General features: G+C 43.7%; 1 protein-coding gene and 1 long non-coding RNA gene across 2 annotated transcripts in view; both read left to right on the top strand.

Moving 5' to 3' along the window:
* The first annotated feature begins 3,365 nt into the window (after nt 1–3,365).
* LOC108677176 overlaps nt 3,366–21,651 on the top strand; it is a 23,297-nt gene continuing 5,011 nt past the window's right edge. Inside the window, exons 1-14 of the mRNA XM_047880919.1 lie at nt 3,366–3,672; nt 5,240–5,414; nt 7,178–7,226; nt 7,480–8,486; nt 9,409–9,697; nt 10,912–11,039; nt 11,453–11,617; nt 12,269–12,797; nt 13,851–13,894; nt 15,088–15,288; nt 15,846–16,089; nt 17,117–17,283; nt 19,498–19,689; nt 20,018–21,230. Of these exons, the coding sequence (XP_047736875.1) occupies nt 7,187–7,226; nt 7,480–8,486; nt 9,409–9,697; nt 10,912–11,039; nt 11,453–11,617; nt 12,269–12,797; nt 13,851–13,894; nt 15,088–15,288; nt 15,846–16,089; nt 17,117–17,283; nt 19,498–19,689; nt 20,018–21,230 (4,219 nt within the window). The 5' untranslated portion in view covers nt 3,366–3,672; nt 5,240–5,414; nt 7,178–7,186. The remainder of the gene's footprint in view (nt 3,673–5,239; nt 5,415–7,177; nt 7,227–7,479; nt 8,487–9,408; nt 9,698–10,911; nt 11,040–11,452; nt 11,618–12,268; nt 12,798–13,850; nt 13,895–15,087; nt 15,289–15,845; nt 16,090–17,116; nt 17,284–19,497; nt 19,690–20,017; nt 21,231–21,651) is intronic.
* Nucleotides 17,123–19,962, top strand: LOC108677172. The gene is made up of 3 exons (XR_001931236.2): nt 17,123–17,283; nt 19,498–19,689; nt 19,939–19,962. It is a non-coding gene; the product is annotated as an uncharacterized LOC108677172 (long non-coding RNA).

Here is a 21,651-nt window from a genome sequence, read left to right as displayed (position 1 = left end):
AACCGTCTGTTGAACCGTCTGTTGAACCGTCTGTTGCACCGTCTGTTTAACCGTCTGTTGAACCGTCTGTTGAACCGTCTGTTGCACCGTCTGTTTAACCGTCTGTTGAACCGTCTGTTGAACCGTCTGTTGCACCGTCTGTTGCACCGTCTGTTGAACCGTCTGTTGAACCGCCTGTTTAACCTTCCGTTGAACCGCCTGTTGAACCGTCTGTTTAACCTTCTGTTGAACCTGTCTCTTATACACATCTAGATGTGTATAAGAGACAGGAATGAAGGGTGAATGACTGATGAATGAAGGGTGAATGAAGGGTGAATGGCTGGTGAATGAAGGGTGAATGGATGGTGAATGAAGGGTGAATGGCTGGTGAATGAAGGGAGAATGAAGGGTGAATGAAGGGTGAATGAAGGGCGAATGGCTGGTGAATGAAGGGTGAATGGCTGGTGAATGAAGGGTGAATGAAGGGTGAATGAAGGGAGAATGGCTGGTGAATGAAGGGTGAATGAAGGGAGGATGGCCGGTGAATGAAGGGTGAATGAAGGGTGAATAAGAGTAATGGGTTATTGAAATAATCATGCTAACGTATAATTGATAAACTTATCAATTATTATTATTATTATCAATTATATTAAATTATTTATTATCAATAAACTTTAATTGATAATAAACTGACAAAACGGTAATTATAAGTATCTTTTTTCAATTAATTTGTTATATGAAGTTGTAGGTAACACAGTAATAATTTCAATGGTAAATTTAGGTTAAATGAAACTTGCGGGACAAAAGGGTAACTTTTTCAATTAATTTGTTATATGAAGTTGTAGGTAACACAGTAATAATTTCAATGGTAAATTTAGGTTAAATGAAACTTGCGGGACAAAAGGGTAACTTTTTCAATTAATTTGTTATATGAAGTTGTAGGTAACACAGTAATAATTTCAATGGTAAATTTAGGTTAAATGAAACTTGCGGGACAAAAGGGTAACTTTTTCAATTAATTTGTTATATGAAGTTGTAGGTAACACAGTAATAATTTCAATGGTAAATTTAGGTTAAATGAAACTTGCGGGACAAAAGGGTAACTTTTTCAATTAATTTGTTATATGAAGTTGTAGGTAACACAGTAATAATTTCAATGGTAAATTTAGGTTAAATGAAACTTGCGGGACAAAAGGGTAACTTTTTCAATTAATTTGTTATATGAAGTTGTAGGTAACACAGTAATAATTTCAATGGTAAATTTAGGTTAAATGAAACTTGCGGGACAAAAGGGTAACTTTTTCAATTAATTTGTTATATGAAGTTGTAGGTAACACAGTAATAATTTCAATGGTAAATTTAGGTTAAATGAAACTTGCGGGACAAAAGGGTAACTTTTTCAATTAATTTGTTATATGAAGTTGTAGGTAACACAGTAATAATTTCAATGGTAAATTTAGGTTAAATGAAACTTGCGGGACAAAAGGGTAACTTTTTCAATTAATTTGTTATATGAAGTTGTAGGTAACACAGTAATAATTTCAATGGTAAATTTAGGTTAAATGAAACTTGCGGGACAAAAGGGTAACTTTTTCAATTAATTTGTTATATGAAGTTGTAGGTAACACAGTAATAATTTCAATGGTAAATTTAGGTTAAATGAAACTTGCGGGACAAAAGGGTAACTTTTTCAATTAATTTGTTATATGAAGTTGTAGGTAACACAGTAATAATTTCAATGGTAAATTTAGGTTAAATGAAACTTGCGGGACAAAAGGGTAACTTTTTCAATTAATTTGTTATATGAAGTTGTAGGTAACACAGTAATAATTTCAATGGTAAATTTAGGTTAAATGAAACTTGCGGGACAAAAGGGTAACTTTTTCAATTAATTTGTTATATGAAGTTGTAGGTAACACAGTAATAATTTCAATGGTAAATTTAGGTTAAATGAAACTTGCGGGACAAAAGGGTAACTTTTTCAATTAATTTGTTATATGAAGTTGTAGGTAACACAGTAATAATTTCAATGGTAAATTTAGGTTAAATGAAACTTGCGGGACAAAAGGGTAACTTTTTCAATTAATTTGTTATATGAAGTTGTAGGTAACACAGTAATAATTTCAATGGTAAATTTAGGTTAAATGACAATTGTATTTCTTGCGTGAAAATGTTACCCGCTCCTGCAGCCGCGTTCACGTAGAGTGCTAATTTGCCGACCTTGCTTCGTGAACGTGAGATTTCATTGATAAAGTTTGTGTTTTTATATTAAATTATTTATTTAAATACGTTTATGATATAGAAATTTATTTTATAAATATCTGAAATTTATTATATATATATTTTTACTAAATATATTTTAATGCAAAAAAATCTATTTATAAATTTCTAAAAATAGATAATATATACTTTTTTATTATATGTATATATTTATGAACATGGATAAAGAGTTTATTGCACTGTAATGTTGATATACAGTCTGTTGCACCGCCTGTTTAACCGTTTGTTGAACCGCCTGTTTAACCTTCTGTTGAACCTTCTGTTGAACCGTCTGTTGAACCGTCTGTTTAACCGTCTGTTGAACCGTCTGTTGAACCGTCTGTTGCACCGTCTGTTGCACCGTCTGTTGCACCGTCTGTTGCACCGCCTGTTGCACCGTCTGTTGCACCGTCTGTTGCACCGTCTGTTGAACCGTCTGTTGAACCGCCTGTTTAACCGTCTGTTGAACTAACCGGATGAACGCAAATAAATATATTATATTTAAATAATAGACTTTAATTATAAATAAATAAATAAATAAATAATAATTATTCATTAAAGTTTAAATTTTATGCGGAATTAAAAGGCAGGCAAAATGGCGGGAAACTGAGGTGCCGTGAACACGTTCAGGACATGTTAGGGTGCCGCGTGCTCTCTATAACTGCTATATTATTTAATTAATATAATATAACTATAATATAACTAGCTTTAACTTTACCACGTTGAATGTTGCGAGGAGAGGGGGAATGGGGGGAGGGGATATCATTGAGGAGAGGGGGAAAAGGGGGGAGAAGGGTCAATAAACCCCCCTACTCCCCCCGTTCTTTTACTGAGTGAGGAGAGAAAAAAAAACCCTCACCCACTCCTCCCGTTACCAAGAAGATAATTGGGGGTGAGAGTTGGGGGGGAAACGGGGGATATTTTATAAACCCGGGGTAAGGAGAGAAGAGCCGAGGAGCTGCGGATAACAAGGGCATAACGCTCGGCTCGGCTGCACGCTATTGGTCAGTTTGCCTGTAACAGCGTCACGTGACCAGCAAGCGGCGCTGCTATTGGCTGGTTTTACACTGTTGCTGTGACGTCACATTTTTCATCACGTGACCCTTTCAGTTGCCGCTCTGCTTTCTTACTGTGTGGATGTGTGCTCGACTAATGCGCATTTTCTCGTACTTTTTAGTGGTTTAAGCTTATTGTGAAGTGATAATATTAATAGAATTTGATGTGGAAGGTTCGAGAACAATACTGATGTGTTTTATAGGCTGTATAAGTTCTTAAAATAGGCTAAAAGCCGGTGAAAACTAGCTGCATTGCTATACGTACATCCCGCGAAATCTCGAAACTCTGTCAAATCAGCTGTTTTCCATGTGATGCCTGCTTGCTGGCACATTTTTGCCGGTGTTTGTTTACTCTGCAATAAGTAATAAGCTTTCCCAGGTTTGTTATTAGCAAGTAAATAGTTTATAACAGCATATAATGTCCGCATGACCCCCCCTCCATCCCCGCCATGTCGCCCCACCGCCACCACCGTGTGCTGTTCATGCCTACCTGTTAATTCTGTTAACGTTTGTTTTGAACCTAAACGTTTGTTGCTATCTTCATTACTTGATTACAAACGTTTATATTGCATTTTCCTATAGTTTTCTTCATGTAGTCTCGTGATATGATGTGTGATGTGATGATGGTGGTGACGTACACGCGTGTACGCGGGTGACTGTGCGTGCGTGCGTGCGTATGTACGTGCTGCGGTGGTGACGTACACGCGTGTACGCGGGTGACTGTGCGTGCGTGCGTTCGTATGTACGTGCTGCGGTAACGGCCTGTGCGTGTACACTTCGCTTCAAGTGTGTACGTCGGTATGTCCGTGTACGTATAGAGATTGTGTACGCGCTCGAACAAAGCGAGTGGGGAGAGAGGGGAGGTGAGGGGCGGGGGGATGGGATAGAGAGGGGAGAGGGAGGGGAAGTGTGTGAGGGGGACACGCGTACACGCGTGTACGCTGCTTGTCGGTGTGTGCGTGCAGACACGTACATGAACTTCTACACGAGGCTGTGTGTACTGATAATGATGACTTGTGTGTTGTATATATATACATATACACTATCTATGTACATATATATATATATACTATCTATATATACATATACATTATCTATAATGTATATACATACCCCCTTGTGTAATGGGTGCCTCGTACTCATTGTATATATATTGTATATGTATACACATTGTATATTTATATATATACCACTGTGTGCATATATATACCCTATCCTATGGACACGGTGCCCCATGGGGACATTGTGCCCCATTGAGCACAGTGCCCCCCATTTGTGGGGACACTGTCCCCACAAATGTCCCCAAATGTTATGGGGACATTTGCTCCCCCCTGTGTTTGTCTTGGGGACTTGGTGCCCCATGGGACCTGCCCCGGGTCCCCATGGGGCACCATGGGGAGACGGTCTACCGTCTGTAGGGTCTAGACGGTCTACCTCTACGGTAACATTAAGAATCTGCCACCTGCCTCTTCACCACCTGCCTCTTCACCACCTGCCTCTTCACCACCTGCCTCTTCACCACCTGCCTTTTCACCACCNATTAATATTGTATATCAATACAAGACCACACAAGTTTCATGTTTTATGTACATTTTAACGTCCGTTTTATTCTGTATGCTCAATAAATCCCATCATTTCATAGTACAACATTATATACATCTAAATAATTATAATATATATATTACTTATATTATAATATTAATTATATAATTGCCATTGTCTATTAATTGCCATTAGCGTCTAGACTAACAGGACTTATTTTTAATTAATATATAAAAATTAATAATTTTTATATATTATTTTTTATATAATATATTTTTATATAATATTTTTATATTTTTTATAAATATATATAAGATTAATAATAAACTTATATTATTATTATTAATATTATAATATTAATTATATACCCATCTTTTATGAAGCTGTTCATAATCTTTTTTCAGATGATATATCCAGCAATGATAGCTTAAAGATCTCAAAGTATTCAACACTTACAATATACAGTATATACTGCTTGTCATATATATATATATATACTGTATTTCATATATACTCTGAGCTTCATAAGCTGCTTTACTGATATAAAGTTGATATTAAAGGCAACTTCTGCATCTTCAGGTGAGATAAATCCTGTTTTTACCCTCATTTAACCTGTTTTTACCCTCTTTTACCTCTTTTACCCTCATTTACCCTGTTTTATCCTGATTTTCCTTAATTTACCCCGTTTTACCTTCATTAACCCTGTTTTTACCCTCATTTACCCTGTTTTTACCCTCATTAACCCTGTTTTTGTCCTCATTTACCCTGTCTTTACCCTCATTTAAGCTTGTTTTTACCCTCATTTACCCTGTCTTTATCCTCATTTACCCTGATTTACCCTAATATACCCCTGTTTTTACCCTCATTTACCCTGTTTTACCCTCATTTACCCTGTCTTTACCCTCATTTACCCTGTTTTATCCTGATTTACCCTGATATACCCCCTGTTTTTACCCTCATTTACCCTGTCTTTGCCCTCATTTACCCTGTTTTACCCTCATTTACTCTATTTTTACCCTCATTTACCCTGTTTTATCCTGAGTTATCCTGCTTTTACCCTCATTTACCCTGTATTTACCTCATTTACCCTGTTTTTCTCATTTACCCTGTTTATACTCTCATTTACCCTATTTTACCCATATTTACCCTGTTTTTACCTTCATTTACCCTGTTTTTACTCTCATTTACCCTGTTTTTAACCTCATTAACCCTGTTTTTACCCTAATTTGCCCTGTTTTTACCTCATTTAAGCTGTTTTTACCCTCATTAACCCTGGTTTTACCCTCATTAACCCTGGTTTTACCCTCATTAACCCTGGTTTTACCCTTATTTACTCTGTTTTACCCTCATTTACCCTCTTTTTACCCTCATTAACCCTGGTTTTACCCTTGTTAACCCTGGTTTCACCCTCATTAACCCTGTTTTTACCCTCATTTGCCCTGTTTTTCTCATTTATCCTGTTTATACTCTCATTTACCCTATTTTACCCATATATACCCTGTTTTTACCTTAATTTACCTGTTTCATCCTGATTTACCCTGTATTTACCCTCATTTACCCTGTCTTTACCCTCATTTACCCTGTTTTTACCCTCACTTGCCCTGTTTTTACCCTCATTTGCCCTGTTTTCACTCTAATTTGCCCTGTTTTTACCCTCATTTAGCCTGTTTTATTCTCATTTACACTGGTTTTAGCCTCATTTACCTGTTTTACTCCATTTACCCTGTTATATACTCTCATTTACCCTTTCATTAGCCCTGTTTACCCTGTTTTACTCTGATTTACCCTGTTTTACTCTGATTTACCCTGTTTTTAGCCTCATTTACCCTGATTTTAAGCCTCATTTACCCTGTTTTACCGTCATTTACCTTCATCTACCCTGTTTTACACTCAGTTACCCTGTTTTTAGCCTTGTATTTACCCTGGTTTTAGCCTGTATGGCGCTGTATTTTCGCGATTTTTGTACATCCCTGCTGCTTTATATTGTATATTTAATAATTTGGTATGTATAGTTAGTCTGAAGGATATGTATACATCAAGCATATATAATGTATATTATGTAATATGTAAAATTTAATATAATATTGAAGAGAATAGAGCTACAAATTACTTTCTTTTCTGAATTGCTCACTTTTAACAAAGAACAAGATTTTCAAACACCATTTATCATGAAACAAGTGCAAATCTATGTAACCAAAAGGTACCTATACGCTTGCATGAACAAATGTTATAATAAAAATACAGCCAATTTTGATAGTTGTCTTTAATTAAATTTTTGATTAATATAAAATGTTTTAAATGGGTAATAGGTATATAATTTTAATAAATATTTTCATGCGCAGCAATCAAAGATGGCCGACAACGAGGCTGCCGTCACGGCTCCTGCCAGAGGTACGAGAAGTGCAGGCATATATATACTTAACCAACGAGGCTCCTGCCAGAGGTAAGAGAAGTGCAGGCATATATATACTTAACCAACGAGGCTCCTGCCAGAGGTAAACCTGTCTCTTATACACATCTAGATGTGTATAAGAGACAATATATATACTTAACCATCTACTTATTATACATGTCATACATATCATACATACTATATTTTGTGGTAAAAAATAGTCAACTGACAACAATATTTGTCTGTGTGCAGATGAGGCCAAAGTGACAAACGGGGCCGCGGCCGATGGCCTCGAAACGGCCAAAATGGCCAATGGGGACGTGGCCTCTTCTGTGGTTAATGGCAAATCATCATCTGATGATGATGTTAAATCATCCCATAATGATGATGGTGGCCATAATAATGATGGTGGTGACCATAAAGATGCTGGTGGCCATAATAATGATGGTGGTGGCCATAATGATGGCCATAAAGATGGCCTGAAGGCTCTTGGAAAAGCGGCCACTAACGGTCAGGCCGGCGAGGGTAAAGAAAAACAAGAAACTGCAGCAAAAGACAATGAAGACGATGAAATAAAGGAAGTGAGTCAGGGTGACTCAAATAAAACGTCTGATGACCCACTTAAAGGCCATGACCCACTTAAGACTGATGACCCACTTAAGAGCGATGACCCACTTAAGAGTGATGAACCACTTAAAGCTGACGACCCACTTAAAGCTGACGACCCACTTAAAGCTGACGACCCACTTAAAGCTGGTGACCCACTTAAGGCTGACGACCCACTTAAGAGTGATGACCCACTCAAATCTGATGACCCACTTAAAGCTAATGACCCACTCAAATCCGATGACCCACTTAAATCCGATGACCCACTTGAAACCGGTGACCAACCTAAAACCGACGAACTACCTAAAACTGATGACCCACTTAAGCCCGACGATGCAGGTGGAGCTAATGACCCACTTAAGCCCGATGACCCACTTAAGCCCGACGATGCAGGTGGGGCTAATGACCCACTTAAGTCCGACGATGCAGGTGGGGCGGAGACCCCTAAGAAAAAGAAGAAGAAAAAGCCATCATCGTCCCTGGATGATGACGGCACACCTAAAGAGATGAGGAGGTCCTCCCGTCAGCGCAAGCCTGTCAGCTACGTGGATGATGTCAAGATAGTAGCGAGGCCCGATGATAACAAGGGCGGCAGTGATGTGGAAATGATAGAAGAGAGGGACCCACTTGCTGTCGACGACAAGAGGGCAAAGGTGGGTCAAGAGTAATAGGGTAATGGTAAGTAATGATGTCAAGATAGTGAGGTCCGATGATAGCAAGGGCGGCAGTGATGTAGAAATGATAGAAGAGAGGGACCCACTTGCTGTCGACGACAAGAGGGCAAAGGTGGGTCAAGCGTGTTGGTAAGGTGGGTCAAGGGTAGTGGTAAGGTGGGTCAAGGGTAATGGTAAGGTGGGTCAAGGGTAGTGGTAAGGTGGGTCAAGGGTATTGGTAAGGTGGGTCAAGGGTAATGGTAAGATGGGTCAAGGGTAATGGTAAGATGGGTCAAGGGTATTGGTAAGGTGGGTCAAGGGTAGTGGTAAGGTGGGTCAAGGGTAGTGGTAAGGTGGGTCAAGGGTAATGGTAAGGTGGGTCAAGGGTATTGGTAAGGTGGGTCAAGGGTGATGGTAAGGTGGGTCAAGGGTAATGGTAAGGTGGGTCAAGGGTAATGGTAAGGTGGGTCAAGGGTGCATTTCTGACTCATCTCTTGGATGATGGGTCATTCAGTTGTTTAATATTGATGATTTATAACATATTTATACATACATTTTATTTTCTGTATGGTACTGTAGATTTACATATAATATATTTATATATATTTACATATAATATACATATAATATAGATATACAACATATAACACATGTATACCCCCCCAGGGTATATACATATATCCCATATACAGACCTAGAATATAAACTAATAATATATATTAGTGTAATATTATATTAGTAATTAGTAAGTAATTAGTAGATATATTAGTGTGATATTATATTGTAATTAGTATATATATTAGTGTAATATATTAGTAATTAGTAAGTAATTAGTATATATATAAGTGTATTATTATATTGTATTAGTAATATATTAGTGATGTAATATACAACATATAACACCTATATCTCCCCCCCCCAGGGGCGCGGCGCCCCCCAGAATGTCATCGTTATAGACACGAACACGCTGCTGCGCAACCAGGGCAACCTGGCTGCTGTGGTCGCTGCTCAGCAATCAACCACAGCATCTACCACAGCAGCTACAACCATGCAGCACCTCAACCAGCAGATCAATAACCACTCAATCACCCTCACTCAGCACCCCTCAGCACCCTCAGCACCACAGCAGCAGCAGCAGCAGACGGCACAGCAAATGCTGCAGAGTGCTGCGCAGAACGTCACCAGCGTGGGGGGTAACCTCAATATTGGGGGTGAGTGCTTAGTGTTGCTTAGTGTAGCTTAGTGCTGTTTAGTGTAGCTTAATAGTGCTGTTAGTTAGACCTAATAGTGCTGCCTAGCGCTGCTAGTGTAGCCAATTCAGGAGTACTGCTGCCAGCTTTGGGCGCCGCTTAAGGCGAGTGCTTAGTGTTGCTTAGTTTTGCTTAGTGTAGCTTAGTGTTGCTTAGTGTAGCTTAGTGCTGCTTAGTGTTGCTTAGTGTAGTTAATAGTGTTGTTTGTTAGACCTAATAGTGATGCCTAGCGCTGCTAGTGTAGCCAATTCCTGAGTACTGCTGCCAGCTTTGGGCGCCGCTTAAAGCGAGCGCTGCGCAGAACGTATTTGGGGTGAGTGCTTAGTGCTGCTTAGTGTAGCTAAATAGTGTTGCTTAGTGTAGTTAATAGTGTTGTTTGTTAGACCCAATAGTGCTGCCTAGCGCTGCTAGTGTAGCCAATTCCTGAGTACTGCTGCCAGCTTTGGGCGCCGCTTAAAGCGAGCGCTGCGCAGAACGTCACCAGCGTGGGGGGAAACCTCAATATTGGGGGTGAGTGCTTAGTGTAGTTAGTAGTGCTGCTAGTTAGACCTAATAAGACCTAATAATGCTGCCTAGCGCTGCTAGTGTAGCCCATTCTGGAGTACTGCTGCCAGCTTTGGGCGCCGCTCAAAGCGAGCGCTGCGCGAACGTATTTGGGGTGAGTGCTTAGTGCTGCTTAGTGTAGCTTAGTGTAGTTAGTAGTGCAGCTTAGTGTAGCTCGAAAATGCTGGTAGTTAGTCCTAATAGTGCTACCTAGCGCTGCTAGTGTAGCCCATTCCCAAGTACTGCTGCCAGCTTTGGGCGCCTCTCAAGGCGGGCGATGCGCAAAACGTCACCAGCGTGGGGGGAAACCTCAATATTGAGGGTGAGTGCTTAGTGCTGCTTAGTGTAGCTTAATAGTGCTGCATTGTGCAGTTAATAGTGCGTCTTAGTGTAGCTTAATAGTGCTGCCTAGCGCTGCTAGCGTAGCCCATTTTGGAGTACTGCTGCCAGCTTTGGGCGCCTCAATATTGTGGATGAATGTCAACCTTGCACTGATAGTTTTAGTGTTTAATTATACAATTATAGGATAGTTGTGTATAGTTTTATTGCATAATTGTACAGTTATATGATAATTGTGTATAGTTTTAATGTATAATTGTGTATAGTTTTAAAGTTTAATTGTACTATTATAGGCATCAACCTGTCGGCGGCCGCCATCGCTAACAACCCCGCGGCGCTGCAGAACGCGATAGCCGCCATCACTGGGGGGCCCAACGCCCCCCCTGGCCTCAAGAACGCCTACATCACCGCCGTGCAGCAGGTGGGTGCCCCCTACATCACCTACAGCAGGTGGGTGCCCCCTACATCACCTACATCAGGTGCCCCCCTACATCACCTACAGCAGGTGGGTGCCCCCTACATCACCTACATCAGGTGGGTGCCCCCCTACATCACCTACATCAGGTGGGTGCCCCCCTACATCACCTACATCAGGTGGGTGCCCCCCTACATCACCTACATCAGGTGGGTGCCCCCCTACATCACCTACATCAGGTGGGTGCCCCCCTACATCACCTACATCAGGTGGGTGCCCCCCTACATCACCTACATCAGGTGGGTGCCCCCCTACATCACCTACATCAGGTGGGTGCCCCCCTACATCACCTACATCAGGTGGGTGCCCCCCTACATCACCTACATNTCACCTACATCACCTACCTCTCCCTGATGCAGGTGCTGCTACAGCAGCAGGCTGCAGCTAACACTACACCAGCAGGCCAGCAGTACCTACATCACCTACATCAGTACTACAACACGCTGGGGGCGCTACGAGACGAGGCCTACGTCATCGAGGCGCCGTCCTTCATCGTGCCCTACGTGATGGAGGGCAAGCCTAAGGTATGGGTTATTATTTTTATTTTTTGTATTATAAGATAATATAATAATATATCTATACTGATAATATAATGATATATTTACAATGATGATATAATAATATATGTACACTGATGATATAATAATATATCTATACTGATAATATAATGATATATCTATACTAATGATATAATAATATATGTACACTGATGATATAATAATATATCTATACTGATATAGTTATACTGATAATATAATAATGTTACGTATTTAGACCTACATTATATCTAGTTCAGTCCCCGTCGCCAGATTTGTTGTGGTCCCCCAGCGAAAATTTGCACAGAAAACGAAATTATTTTCTTAATTTTAATTATATAAGATGTACATTAATTATTATTATTATTTAGGTGTAGAATAATTATCTCGTTTTTACATCCACATTAATTAGATCTGTCCATACATCGTGTGATTGTTAATTTTTACATTACATTTTATTTTTTATTTACATTACATTATAATTTTTATTTATTATTTTACATTTTATATGTTATTATATTTTATTTTTTATTTATTTTATATTTATTTTTTATTATTATTTTATTTAATTTTACATTACATTACCGTATAATTTTTTTTTACTTACAAATTTTTCTAAGTGTACTTATATATTTACAGGAGAACATCAAAGATTTCTTGAAACAGTTCAACAAGAAGCAAATAGAGCTGGAGAAAAAGGAGAAACTGGAGCTGGAGAAGAAACTGGAGCAAGAGAAAAAAGAGAAGCTGGAGCTTGAAAAAGAAGAAAAATTGGCAAAAGAAGCTGAAAAAAGCAAAAATAGAAGTGAAGAAGAAGCTAAAACCGAGGAAAAAAATGATAAGAAAGAAGAAAGTGAGAAGAAAAAAGAAGAAAGTGATGAGAAAATGGAGGTGGATGATAAATTGAATGATAAAGACGACGATAAAAAAATTGACGAGAAGAAAACTTCAGAAGAGAAAATCGACGAAAAGAAAGACGATGATAACAAAGATAAGGATGACAAAGATAAGGATGATAAAGATAAGGATGATAACAAGGAGAAAGATAAGGAAGATAACGATGATAACAAGGAGAACAAGGATGATAGCGCCATGCCATACGAAGACGATACGAATTTTGAACGCTTCAAGCGTGAAGACTATACCCACCTGGGCAGGTGGGTCATGGGTGGGCAGGTGGGTCATGGGTGGGCAGGTGGGTCATGGGTGGGCAGGTGGGTCATGGGTGGGCAGGTGGGTCATGGGTGGGCAGGTGGGTCATGGGTGGGCAGGTGGGTCATGGGTGGGCAGGTGGGTCATGGGTGGGCAGGTGGGTCATGGGTGGGCAGGTGGGTCATGGGTGGGCAGGTGGGTCATGGGTGGGCAGGTGGGTCATGGGTGGGCAGGTGGGTCATGGGTGGGCAGGTGGGTCATGGGTGGGCAGGTGGGTCATGGGTGGGCAGGTGGGTCATGGGTGGGCAGGTGGGTCATGGGTGGGCAGGTGGGTCATGGGTGGGCAGGTGGGTCATGGGTGGGCAGGTGGGTCATGGGTGGGCAGGTGGGTCATGGGTGGGCAGGTGGGTCATGGGTGGGCAGGTGGGTCATGGGTGGGCAGGTGGGTCATGGGTGGGCAGGTGGGTCATGGGTGGGCAGGTGGGTCATGGGTGGGCAGGTGGGTCATGGGTGGGCAGGTGGGTCATGGGTGGGCAGGTGGGTCATGGGTGGGCAGGTGGGTCATGGGTGGGCAGGTGGGTCATGGGTGGGCAGGTGGGTCATGGGTGGGCAGGTGGGTCATGGGTGGGCAGGTGGGTCATGGGTGGGCAGGTGGGTCATGGGTGGGCAGGTGGGTCATGGGTGGGCAGGTGGGTCATGGGTGGGCAGGTGGGTCATGGGTGGGCAGGTGGGTCATGGGTGGGCAGGTGGGTCATGGGTGGGCAGGTGGGTCATGGGTGGGCAGGTGGGTCATGGGTGGGCAGGTGGGTCATGGGTGGGCAGGTGGGTCATGGGTGGGCAGGTGGGTCATGGGTGGGCAGGTGGGTCATGGGTGGGCAGGTGGGTCATGGGTGGGCAGGTGGGTCATGGGTGGGCAGGTGGGTCATGGGTGGGCAGGTGGGTCATGGGTGGGCAGGTGGGTCATGGGTGGGCAGGTGGGTCATGGGTGGGCAGGTGGGTCATGGGTGGGCAGGTGGGTCATGGGTGGGCAGGTGGGTCATGGGTGGGCAGGTGGGTCATGGGTGGGCAGGTGGGTCATGGGTGGGNAAGACCCAGCCCACCCGGCAGGATATAGTGAGTCCCGAACCTAAGACCCAGCCCACCCGGCAGGATATAGTGAGTCCCGAACCTAAGACCCGGCCCACCCGGCAGGATATAGTGAGTCCTGAACCTAAGACCCGGCCCACCCGGCAGGATATAGTGAGTCCTGAACCTAAGACCCGGCCTGTACTGAGTACCTGTCGGGCACGGTCAGCACGTTGAGGGACCGGTAGTCACCGCTGATCCTGTATTGACCTGGGCCTATACTTTCAAAAAAAGTTAAGAGATCGTAAGTTCATCAGCCAATCATTGACGGCCTTTCGAGCAAAATTAACCAATCATAGACAATAAATTAGTGTGTAAATAATTACGTTCACTTAGCGAATTTTGAAATTGTGGCCCTAGAGGCATCAATTCGTCGGCCAAACGTCCAAACTTCCTAATTGCCCGTGTGACATTTCTCGTTGGGCTGCAATGACAGGTTGTTTATTATTGATAATAATAATAATATATATTATCATTATTAATTATTATAATTGTATATTATAATTAATATTATCAATCCCTGATTCTCAGGAGGCAGGGATTGATTAAATTTGAATTTTAGCAAATCATCACCGACACCAACCTGAGTTGGGACTTAGTCGTTGTGCAAGTTAGTTTCTCAATGAGTTCCGGTTTGGTTTTCTCGTAGTAGTCTATGACTGCTAGTTTCAGGGACCTATATTTGCATTCACTTAGTAATTCACGTGGTAATTCACATACAAAGTCGGGTAGGAGTCGGTTAAATACCAAGTCTGGTATCTTCATCTAAATATTCAACCTTCAGAACAAATACACTGGTATATAACAAACACTTATTTATTTATATTAAATTTATTTTATATATATACACTGGTATAAAAAAAAACCTAACCAGTGTAAAGATCGAGTTGCTAATTCGGTAATAAGATTTTTCAAGACAGTCAGAGGCTGGAGTACGATGTGAAGCGAGTTTATTGTTTACAGGTACAGGGTTTTTGATGAACTGAACATGAATATAATTTATCTAACCAGGTTGACAAAATTGAAGGCCCTGGACCGACAGCTTAGCAAAAGCCATGATAATAACTCCGTATAAATAATAACCTTAGATGCTTTATTTACCTTAATAACCATCCATAATCATGTTAACATGTTAAATAACACAATAATGATGATATTAATTAAAATATTATTGATTACAGTCCGCGGTGAAGGCCCTGGACCGACAGCTCAGCAAGAGTCGCGACAAGAACGCGCATCTTCGCCTGCCGCTGCACACTTGCCGACACTGCAACTACCGCACCGACAGCCTCACAGTCATGAACAGACACTTGGAGTGTCCACACATGCTCAACTACACATACAAGTGTAACTTCTGTGTCTTCGAGACCCGCGGTCCACAGGTAACACATGGTAATGCCTGGTAACGCCTGGTAACAGCGGGTAAAATACGCGTAAGGGCTAACGTTTGGGTCTTAGAGATCCGACATTGATAGTGTGGATCTATGGATAGTGTGGTCTGTATGGATAGTGTGGTCTGTATGGATAGTGTGGTCTGTATGGATAGTGTGGACTGTATGGATAGTGTGGTCTGTATGGATAGTGTGGACTGTATGGATAGTGTTCTCTGTATGAACTGTATGGATAATCTGTATGAATCGGTTCGATATCACAGTAAGGCAAACCTGTATAATTACGACTATTGTAATATCATGTGCAGCACAAATACATGTACACAGAGAGATGTACCCAACACATGTACACAATCTACACAATCTATGCTCCAGGTGATCCTGTTCCACATGGAGGCGGAGCACATGGTGCGGGGGCGGCTGGAGCGTAGTTTAGTTATTAGATACATGTACACAACACAGGTACACATGTATACAACACATGTACACATGTATACAACACATGTACACATGTACACATGTACTTATCTACACAATGTGTGCTCCAGGTGATCCTGTTCCACATGGAGGCGGAGCACATGGTGCGGGGGCGGCTGGAGCGTGCCCCAGCGTTCTTCCAGTGCCCGCTCTGTCCCTTCGAGGACAACAACAAGAGCAAGATGACAAGACACTCGTTCTCATGTGCCAAGAAGTTCAGACCTGACAAGAACTGTGAGCTGCTAGAGTGGGAACCTCCTGCCAAGATACCTAAGGTAATGGGGGTAATGGTTACCAGGGTAATGGTAATCAGGGGTAATGGTAATACGAGATGACAAGACACTCGTTCTCATGTGCCAAGAAGTTCAGACCTGACAAGAACTGCGAGCTGCTAGAGTGGGAACCCCCTGCCAAGATACCTAAGGTAATGGGGGTAATGGTTACCTGGGGTAATGGTTACCAGGGGTAATGGTAATACAAGATGACAAGACACTCGTTCTCGTGTGCCAAGAAGTTCAGACCTGACAAGAACTGTGAGCTGCTAGAGTGGGAACCCCCTGCCAAGATACCCAAGGTAATGGGGGTAATGGTTACCTGGGGTAATGGTTACCAGGGGTAATGGTTACCAGGGGTAATGGTGGTAATGGTAATACTAGATGACAATGCCAAGATACCTAAGGTAATTAATGGTTACCAGGAGTAATGGTTACCTGGGGGAATGGTAAGTATCTACCCAAGGTAATGGGGGTAATGGTTACCAGGGTAATGGTAAGTATCTCGGGTAATGCCCGGCAGTCGTATATTACCTATACATTACGGTGTTGTATATAATTATATATAATTACCATTACCCCTGTTGCTAACCTCTTATAAACTTTCCTGTTACCCTTTCATTACCCCTATTTGTTATGTCAGTGACTCCATTACCCCCTTTTTACCCAAATTACCCCCCAATTATCCCCTCTATTACCCTACTGAACCCCATTACCTCCTTTAGCCGCCCTATCACCCCCAAACACCCAACATTACCTCCCCATTACCCCCCTCATTATCCCCCATTTACCCCCATTTTTTACCCAAATTACCCCCCCCACTAACCCCCATTCCCCCCTGTTAACCCCATTATACCCCTGTCAACCCCCATCCCCCCTCANGGGGGGTAATGGGTTATATCAAGGTAATGGAGGGTAATGGGTTATATCAAGGTCTGTCTCTTATACACATCTAGATGTGTATAAGAGACATCTAGAGGGTTGTGCGGGTCTAGGGGGTTGTGGGGTCCAGAGGGTTGTGGGGTTAAAAGGGTTCAAGGCCAAAATTAACCCCTTTTTAACCCCTACAGATAACCTTAACCGGGGTCGGGGTCGGCCTGTGGGGTCGTACAAGTCCCCCCTCCCGACCCCCGCGGTGCGCCCAGGAGCCCCAGGGTCGGGGTTCGCCCAGCAGCGGCCCAGCAACCCCAGCCTGACCCAGACCCAGCAGCTGGCCCTGGCGGGACAGCTCTTCCAGGTGCCTTATTTATCACATGATTTATCACATGATTTATCACCTCATTTATCACCTTATTATCACCTTATTCATCTCAGGGTGCGTACCGGTGATGGAAAATCTGGAAAGTCATGGAATTCGATTTTTTATTTTCCACACCTGGAAAGTCATTGGATTTCATTTCAGGTCATGAAAAGTCATGGAATAAAAGGCGTTTTGATTTCCCTCAATAATGTTGATGTTGGTTAGACTTACATGGGGTGTGCAGCCGTGCACCACCAATTTTGTGCACCAATAAGCCCTGAATCGAACATCTTGGATCTCTCCGGACATCCACCAATCAGCCGTGCACCACTCGGCTTTGTCCTCCTGCGGCCTCGCATTGAACCTGCCGTGCACCACCAGGCCGCGGATCTAATATGACTTCCGGGCATCGTTAAATTACGTAATTTAACGTTCACCGCATCTGAGGTTAGGATTCAGACAGCATAGTTCTGTTCCAAAATTTATCGTCGTTCGACAAGTGGCCGTTCGACCGAGGGCTGGTTCGACCCACGGCCTAGATACGGACGGCTTGGTGGCAGATGTCACATTCGCTGCAAGGCTCCAGTGCGCCACGTCCGAATGGTGCAGAATTTTTTTGCGATACGGCGGACGATGCTAGGCCATTCGATCGCCGGCTTTTTTTCCTAAAGGCTGATTTGTCTAATTTAATTGATTCGTTCTGTCTTGTGGCTTTCGGCTGCCTATATAATTGTGCAGAAGTGTTGAAGGCTACGTTCTGGAAGGCAGGAATCATGATGGTCCATTACATCCAGAGCAGTGGTGATCTTCGGCAGGCGACCCACTGTCCCAATTCGGCAGGCGACCGTTACATGGCCAGGACCGCAATAAAAAAACAGCTTGCAGACAAGAACTCAAGTGCACTGCAAGTTCTCACTTTCAAGACACCAGCGCGTGACTTCATGCAGGCTGTAGTCCAAAAGCTACTGGACAAGAGCCCTATCAGGTGGTAGCCTGGTAGGTATGTCCTTGGTAGGAACCTGAGATGGCTGGTGCCAGAAATCTTCATCAAGAAGGACTGTAAAGAAGCCAACAAGACACAGTTGAAGAACTGTATGTCTCAATTTGCTTGTTGATGCGAAGAGGTTCCCTAACACAAATGTGGATGGTGTTGTGGATGAGATGTGCAACTTTGGACATGAATCACAACACAACATTGAATTGAACGCACAGTTTCAAACATGTTCAACTTCTGATCGACTGGACACTTTTTGGCATGCCATTCTGTCAAAGAGCACCTACAAGATCTGGGCCTATACTCTCAAAAAAGTTAAGAGATCGTAAGTTCATCAGCCAATCATTGACGGCCTTTCAAGCCACTCTTTTAAAAACAGTTAAGAGATCGTAAGTTCATCAGCCAATCATTGACGGCCTTTCAAGCAAAATCCACCAATCACAGACAAGAAAATAGAGCGTAAGTACTTACGTTCATTGACGGCCTTTCAAGCAAAATCCACCAATCACAGACAAGAAAATAGAGCGTAAGTACTTACGTTCACTTAATCATAGACAAGAAAATAGAGCGTAAGTACTTACGTTCACTTAGCGAGTTTTGAAAGTATGGCCCCTGGAATGTAGTGCAGATGCTCATGCTCTTGTCTCATGGCCAAGCCACGGTTAAAAGAGGGTTTTCTTTCAACAAGAAAATCATGACACACAACATGAAAGAACAACAACAACGCTCTTGAACTGAACAATAAGGAAAAAGTTGATGAAATAGCTGCCAGTTGAATGATCAACTTTAGGAGATGAAAGAATATGCCGGTTACTCTTTCAGACATGTTAAACCTGTCGTATACGAGACCTGGAAAATTATACTGATGATCATGGAGAGTCCGGGAATTTTTTTTTTCTAAATATCAGTACGAACCCTGGAGGCTTATTCATCACCTTATTTATCTCCTTATTTATCACCTTATTTATCTCCTTATTTATCACCTTATTTATCACCTTATTTATCACCTTATTCATCACCTTATTCATCACCTTATTCATCACCTTATTCACCACCTTATTCATCACCTTATTCATCACCTTATTTATCACCTTATTTATCACCTTATTTATCACCTTATTCATCACCTTATTTATCACCTTATTCATCCCCTCATTTATCACCTTATTCATCACCTTATTTATCACCTTATTCATCACCTTATTTCAACCCCCCAGGGGTTGCAGAACAACAAGGGGGTTGGGGGCAAGGGGGGTCAGACCCCCAGCATCTCCATCACGGCGCTCCCCCGCGCGGGGGGTCCGACCCCCACGGCGACCCCCACGACCCCCACGGGGGTCAAGACAACCCCTGGCAAGGACGGCAAGCCTTCCTTTGTCATCTGCGAGATATGCGATGGTTATATAAAGGTAATGGGGTAATGGGGGGTAATGGGTTATATCAAGGTAATGGGGGTAATGGGTTATATCAAGGTAATGATTGTAATGGGTGGTAATGGGTTGCGAGATCTGCGATGGTTACATCATGGTAATGGGTTGTTAGTGTGCAGTTATTACCTTCATTAAGGTAATATTTTTTGCCATGCCAGCTTTGACCCAGTTTTCACCCTGCCATGACCCACTTGTTGAACGTGCTCTGACCCACTTATCACCCACCAGGACCTGGAGCAGCTGCGTAACCACTTATCCCCTCTCATGACCCACTTCTCCCCCCTCCATGACCCACTTCTCCCCCCAGGACCTGGAGCAGCTACGTAACCACATGTCCCCTCTCATGACCCACTTCTCCCCCCAGGACCTGGAGCAGCTACGTAACCACATGTCCCCTCTCATGACCCACTTCTCCCCCCAGGACCTGGAGCAGCTACGTAACCACATGTCCCCTCTCATGACCCACTTCTCCCCCCAGGACCTGGAGCAGCTACGTAACCACATGTCCCCTCTCATGACCCACTTCTCCCCCCAGGACCTGGAGCAGCTACGTAACCACATGTCCCCTCTCATGACCCACTTCTCCCCCCAGGACCTGGAGCAGCTACGTAACCACATGTCCCCTCTCATGACCCACTTCTCCCCCCAGGACCTGGAGCAGCTACGTAACCACATGTCCCCTCTCATGACCCACTTCTCCCCCCAGGACCTGGAGCAGCTACGTAACCACATGTCCCCTCTCATGACCCACTTCTCCCCCCAGGACCTGGAGCAGCTACGTAACCACATGTCCCCTCTCATGACCCACTTCTCCCCCCAGGACCTGGAGCAGCTACGTAACCACATGTCCCCTCTCATGACCCACTTCTCCCCCCAGGACCTGGAGCAGCTACGTAACCACATGTCCCCTCTCATGACCCACTTCTCCCCCCAGGACCTGGAGCAGCTACGTAACCACATGTCCCCTCTCATGACCCACTTCTCCCCCCAGGACCTGGAGCAGCTACGTAACCACATGTCCCCTCTCATGACCCACTTCTCCCCCCAGGACCTGGAGCAGCTACGTAACCACATGTCCCCTCTCATGACCCACTTCTCCCCCCAGGACCTGGAGCAGCTACGTAACCACATGTCCCCTCTCATGACCCACTTCTCCCCCCAGGACCTGGAGCAGCTACGTAACCACATGTCCCCTCTCATGACCCACTTCTCCCCCCAGGACCTGGAGCAGCTACGTAACCACATGTCCCCTCTCATGACCCACTTCTCCCCCCAGGACCTGGAGCAGCTACGTAACCACATGTCCCCTCTCATGACCCACTTCTCCCCCCAGGACCTGGAGCAGCTACGTAACCACATGTCCCCTCTCATGACCCACTTCTCCCCCCAGGACCTGGAGCAGCTACGTAACCACATGTCCCCTCTCATGACCCACTTCTCCCCCCAGGACCTGGAGCAGCTACGTAACCACATGTCCCCTCTCATGACCCACTTCTCCCCCCAGGACCTGGAGCAGCTACGTAACCACATGTCCCCTCTCATGACCCACTTCTCCCCCCAGGACCTGTCTCTTATATACATCTAGATGTGTATAAGAGACAGGTAATGGGTGTAATGGGTTATATCAAGGTAATGGGGGTAATGGGTTATATCAAGGTAATGATTGTAATGGGTGGTAATGGGTTGCGAGATCTGCGATGGTTACATCATGGTAATGGGTTGTTAGTGTGCAGTTATTACCTTCATTAAGGTAATATTTTTTGCCATGCCAGCTTTGACCCAGTTTTCACCCTGCCATGACCCACTTGTTGAACGTGCTCTGACCCACTTATCACCCACCAGGACCTGGAGCAGCTGCGTAACCACTTATCCCCTCTCATGACCCACTTCTCCCCCCTCCATGACCCACTTCTCCCCCCAGCATGACCCACTTCTCCCCCC

Source organism: Hyalella azteca, unplaced genomic scaffold, assembly GCF_000764305.2.
Source record: "Hyalella azteca isolate HAZT.00-mixed unplaced genomic scaffold, Hazt_2.0.2 contig6587, whole genome shotgun sequence".
Lineage (NCBI taxonomy): Eukaryota > Metazoa > Arthropoda > Malacostraca > Amphipoda > Hyalellidae > Hyalella > Hyalella azteca.
This window is presented reverse-complemented; position numbering and strand designations above follow the sequence as displayed.